The sequence below is a fragment of the Lontra canadensis genome, unplaced genomic scaffold, assembly GCF_010015895.1.
Source record: "Lontra canadensis isolate GAN:19392208 unplaced genomic scaffold, GSC_riverotter_1.0 scaffold15, whole genome shotgun sequence".
NCBI lineage: Eukaryota > Metazoa > Chordata > Mammalia > Carnivora > Mustelidae > Lontra > Lontra canadensis.
Genome location: NW_022631009.1, coordinates 24,962,266 through 24,967,660, shown reverse-complemented (window position 1 = coordinate 24,967,660; position 5,395 = coordinate 24,962,266). Strand labels below are relative to the sequence as shown.

The following is a 5,395-nucleotide window of genomic DNA, read 5'->3' as shown; positions in this document are numbered from 1 at the left end:
CATATAAAAGTGACTTATGCAGAATGGAAGACGTATGACAAAACAGATGTCTCTTGAGCTCTTCACGTTTGGCAGATTAAAAGATGTTCACCTCACAATCTTACAAGGTAGCTATTAGTAACAACCCCATTTTGCAGATGAGAAAAATGATGGTCATAAAGGTTTCGCCTTTGCTCCAAAGACACAAGGATGTTAAATGGCAGTGATGCTGCCTGTGACACCTGACTGTTCTCGCTTATCCTCTCCCTGTACTGCTTCCTCGAGCGATTCAAAGAGGGAGAGTGCACAGAGATGGGTACCTGGCCCTCAATTTGGAAAAAGGAGGAGAGCAAGCCAGGAGAACGAGCCAGCAGAACTAACTTGTAAGGCTGTTGCTTTAGGCAATATTCAAGGTCCCATGGCTGTCATTATTAGCGCGTGTCTGATTACAAACTCAGAAACAGAGGGACGGAGGCCACGGAGGGTACATGCAGGGGCCACTGATGTGAAAGGAAGACATCGGGTCGTTCCACTCCAGCAACGGGTCACACGCCGCCACTGGATAGATGCCACATGACGAAGGTCAAACCATAATAATGCCAATGAGAATTTGGTTACAGCCTTGCCTGGCTAGATAGATCTCAGGCTGAAAATCACCGGTTTCCTTTTTTTTTTTTTCCCCCTAATCTTTATAATTTCCTCTAATGCTTTAGTCAAGCTTAGGACCATGAGCCTTCATGCAGCAAAGGGCCATCTGTTAGGTCAGAAATTTGCCAAAGTAAAATATCAATCTGGCTTTTATTGTAACTTAGCATTTAGAGGACCCCAAATATTTCAAATGTATTAGCCAAAGATAACTGCATTATTGTGAATCATGGTTCCAAAGGACAGATGTCAGAGATAGTCTTTGAAACAAATAACAATGGGACTACCACCAATGAAAAGAAGATATAAAGTAACAGGTATGTTTCTGTAGAATGTGTTGTTCTAAAAGCAAATGGAAGGAATCATAATCATCTTATTTGGGGAGGAGAAACATTTAAGAATGTCTTTTTTTCCCAAAGATTTTATTTCTTTCATTATAAGACATATAGGTAAAAACTTGAATATTCTGAAAAAGATAGAAAATGGTAATAAAATGGACATTTTTCCTATTAAGAAATATGTTCATAAATATGCTTTATCAAATGTCAAAATGGTTATTATTTTGCAAAATAACAATAAATAGAGCAGAGCTGTGGGATACCAGGGTCAACCCAAAGTACTAGAAGTTTCACGTTTTGTGTTTTATAAAAATTCAGACCTTCAATTATATTTCAAAATTTGGCATTTTGCACTCGAAGTTATCAAAAACTCCGACTTTTAGAATATATTCATCATGGCCCAAGGCTTTAAAAACAATGAAACATAAAAGGTAGTTTGACCAAGTAGAATTTGATTTAAATAATTTTCCTCTAAACAAAAAACTGTAAGACACAGAAGCAAAGATATGATTTTTGATCCCCTACGTGGTACCTGTATCAGTTCCCAATTGTACAAATTTCTGGATCCCCAACTGTGGGTAGGAAACAAAAATTGTTGGCTAAGCTTTAGTTTCCAGCAAGGTCCATCATTTCTTTTCACAGCTTGATGGAGCAATGACAGTCACGATTATGTTGAGCCCGGTTCTACAATCCTAGCTCCACAAATAGAAGGTAAGAGAAAGAAATCCTCCCTCCTTTGGATAAATCCTTTGACCACTACCCAGTATTTTGTCTATGGCCCACTGGCCTCAAATTCATATATCGGAACACTGTATAGAATTTTAATAATGAAAAGTTCTTGTTCTGAGCTTCAATTCTCTACTATCCAGAGGAGAAAGGAAACACATGTGAACCCCAAACACATCCTCTGAGTCTTGGGTGTTCAAGTAGCAAGGTCAGGCTTTTCCTGTAAATAAATACTGGTTTTACAAAGACCTTCCATTTCCCATGCATTATGTTGCTCTTGAGGCCAACCAGTTAATTCCCAGCTACAATGGGGGAAGCTGTATCTAATAACACTGAAGATGCAATCTAATATAGATTATCAGTCCCAGTGGTGCTCTACGATGTCCATCAGGGGAACATCTGGGGTGACTCTGGGGGCCTAGAGCACAGAGAGGTCATGGCAGGATTTGGACTTGAGCTTGAAAGCCATATTCTTGTTGTTTTTGGCCACGATCTTGCCCCAGAAGCGCCGGGCTTTCCTGGGGATGCTCTCCCTCCTTTTCTGGTAAGCCAGCCGCCTCTCGTTCTTCTCCTTGCTGTCCCGCCGAAGGCGCACCTGCCGCACGATCCCCTCAAACAGCTCCTTCACATTGTGCTGGACGGCCGCTGAGGTCTCGATGAACTTGCAATCGAACACCACAGCACACGCTCTCCCTTCTGGTGAGAAAAGGAGGGGAGAAGAGAGTCAGAGGAGCTCTGGGGTGCACGGCCATGCTGGAGGACCCCTGACCTGAAGCTGTCGCCAGGCAGCTATAGGCCAGTCGGACATTTGATGGTGACACACGTCCTCCTGGGGCATAGAGCGAGGCAGGGTCACAGGAAGATTCCCGCAAGCAGGAGAGTGGGGGCATTAGGGCTGGTCCACCACAAAGGCCCTGTGTGGAGGTCCAATTCCATCAGATACAGTAATGCTAACTCTAACAGTGAAAACCAGAACCCTCATTTATTGCACTTACGATGTTACTTGAGAAGTACATTCTCCCTCCCAGAGAGAAAAAGACACTGAGGTGGGAGTGATCTTTTAAAAATGTGAGAGAGTGGGGCGCCTGGGTGGCTCAGCTGGTTAAGTGTCTGCCTTCGGCTCAGGTCATGACCCCGGGGTTCTGGGATAAAGCCCCGCATCTGGACCAGGGAGCCTGCTTCTCCCTCTCCCTCTGCTGCTGCTGTCCCCCCCTGCTTGTGCTCCCTCTCAAATAAATAAATCTTTAAAAAAAAAAAATGTGGGGAAGTTCACACAGCCTGTAAGCAGCAGAGGTGAATCCAGGCCTGCTTCATCCTCACACTCAGATTCTTAACATTTTCTACTGACTCGGTTTCCCAGAATTGACAAAGAATCCTACTATTTCACTTGGCTCCCTTAAAAAACAATGTTAAACCTCTAATGAGATATTGTGAAACACTGTTGGTGATTTCACAGATGTACAGTTAGAGCAAACTGTATAAACAAGCTCTCCTGGGGCAGCCTCTATGTCAAACATTCCCTTGTGTTCACCGACCATGTATCCAAGTTTGGTTAGAAAAAGATGATCAGCATAGACAGTTGTCTCCTATGAGTAAGACATGCCCAAGCTAGTTGTATACATTAGGTCTGCATCACGTTGCTTTCCTCCTGAGTGGGGCCTGGCAATACAGTGTTTTATTTTTTACTGTTGTACCAAGAACCAAATCTGTATGAGGCCAATAAAATCTCAAGGACCCCGAAAGTACTTGGGGGCCCACCCAGCAAATAGGCGATATCCCAGAAGCATGAAAATGTCTATGTGACACCATCAGATTGATGCCTTCGCTGAAACTTAGGAAGCAAGAGGTAGGGGCAGGAGGCTCTTCCTGGGGTCTCCAGGAACCAGAGGCAGCCAGAGTAGAATTCTTATTCTCAATCAAACTCCCACCGTTCCCCCACATCAGAGTTCCCATCTTTCTTACATAAAGACACTAACTACTTTTATTTCCCTGAACTCCTAAGAGTTCCCTAAAGAAAAGGACAAGGAGAAAAGGTTGGGGAGTGCCAGAAGATCTCTGAGCATGATCTTTTTGCCAAGGGAATGCCAGGGAGGGGAAAAGGGAATCCAGTGAGCAGTCCAGACGAACAAGGGAGTGGCTGTCAGCACAGGGATGATCTGCTGGGAATGCTGGGAGTCGTCTACACAAAACTCCACGGAGCATCTCAGGGAGTCCCTGGTTCCAGCTTCAGGAAAGAAGAAGAAAAGAGCGCCTAGGTGAAGGACAAGCAGGGGACCCCCGAGAGGTCTCTGTGGTGCTCACCACCCCTCACCTGACACAGACACTTCCCGGCACCGCACCAGGTCACTTTTGTTGCCCACCAAAATGATAGGAATGTCCTCAGTCTGCCGGGCCCTGCGGAGCTGGATTCGCAGCTCGGATGCCTTCTCAAAGCTGGCTCGGTCTGTGACGGAGTAGACGATCAGGTAGGCGTCCCCGACTTGCATGCAGTGGTCCTGGAGCCATTCGTTCTCCCCCTGATAAAACGAAAAGAAACTCCCTGAGCTCGGGGCGTGGGGGAGTGGAGGCTGTTGGAGATGAAGTACCCTTCGCCAAGAAGCTATATGTGTATCCGAAAGCGTTCACTGTCCGATTCCCCCTACAGCTGGAGTTGATAAATTATACAGTGACTCCGCCAAACCACATTTCCAATCTCTATCTAATCGACCAAAACTGAGCCCTCTCGGACTTCTAACAACTCCCTTTTGCCTTTCCCAACTGACAAAATTTCGAATCCTTCCGTGAGAAGAGGAGGGTCCTCAATCAATAGAAGGTCTAGCACAGAGGCTCAGAAGCCCCCCATCTTTAAAAACCAAATGCTGAAGACTAGTATTAAGAAGGTCAACTTTAAAAAAAAAAAAAGAAGAAGAAGAAAAAGAAGGTCAACTTTAGGGGCGCCTGGGTGGCTCAATGGGTTGAGCCTCTGCCTTTGGTTCAGGTCATGATCTTAGGGTCCTGGGATCGAGCCCCACATGGGGCTCTCTGCTCAGTGGGGAGCCTGCTTCCCCTTCTCTCTCTCTCTCTGCCTCTCTACTTGTGATCTCTGTCAAATAAATAAAATCTTAAAAAAAAAAAGGAAGGTCAACTTCATATAATCTAGTTCTATATAGCTTTCAATGATTCTCCATCCTTGTTGGCACTTTCCCTAAAGCGGATGTAAGTTTTTGTCTTTTTTTTTTTAATTGAACTAAGGGCAAATCACTGTGACTTGCTTATTATTCAGAGCTCATTCATGAATGACCTCTTCTTGAGAACAGTCTCCTACTTCAGGGGAAAAAAAAAAAAAGCTAATCAAGAAAATGAGCCCACCTCACCTAGATCACCAAAAAGGACAAGGTCACCCTTGCACCAGCCTGTTGGAAGGCAAGCCCTGAAGGAATTTACAGAGAGCTATGGGCTCTGCATACCTTATTTTCCCACATGTCAAGGAGTATAATGGTCGCGCTTTCCCCATCAACAATCAGCGTTCGCTCATAGGTATCTTCTGAAAAAGAAAGAACAGGGATATTGGAGTCAGAAAAATAAGCAACACTTTTACATGAGCATCATTAGAAAATTATGCTACAAACTAAGCCTACTAAATATGCAATTAATTATGCAAATATGCAGATACTCACAAAGGCAAATCAGTATTTTTAAATCACCTTCGACAACGTTCTATGTACATT

The 5,395-nt window shown here is 44.4% G+C and overlaps 1 protein-coding gene across 3 annotated transcripts in view; it reads right to left on the bottom strand.

The window, feature by feature from the left end:
* Window positions 1–1,029: 1,029 nt before the first annotated feature.
* Window positions 1,030–5,395, bottom strand: part of GEM (GTP binding protein overexpressed in skeletal muscle) — a 22,512-nt gene continuing 18,146 nt past the window's right edge. For all 3 annotated transcript variants that reach the window (XM_032858698.1, XM_032858700.1, XM_032858699.1), the window contains exons 3-5: window positions 5,135–5,211; window positions 4,000–4,204; window positions 1,030–2,384 (exon numbers count right to left, since the gene is read on the bottom strand). In XM_032858698.1, coding sequence (XP_032714589.1) covers window positions 2,107–2,384; window positions 4,000–4,204; window positions 5,135–5,211 — 560 coding nt within the window. In that variant the 3' untranslated portion in view covers window positions 1,030–2,106. The remainder of the gene's footprint in view (window positions 2,385–3,999; window positions 4,205–5,134; window positions 5,212–5,395) is intronic.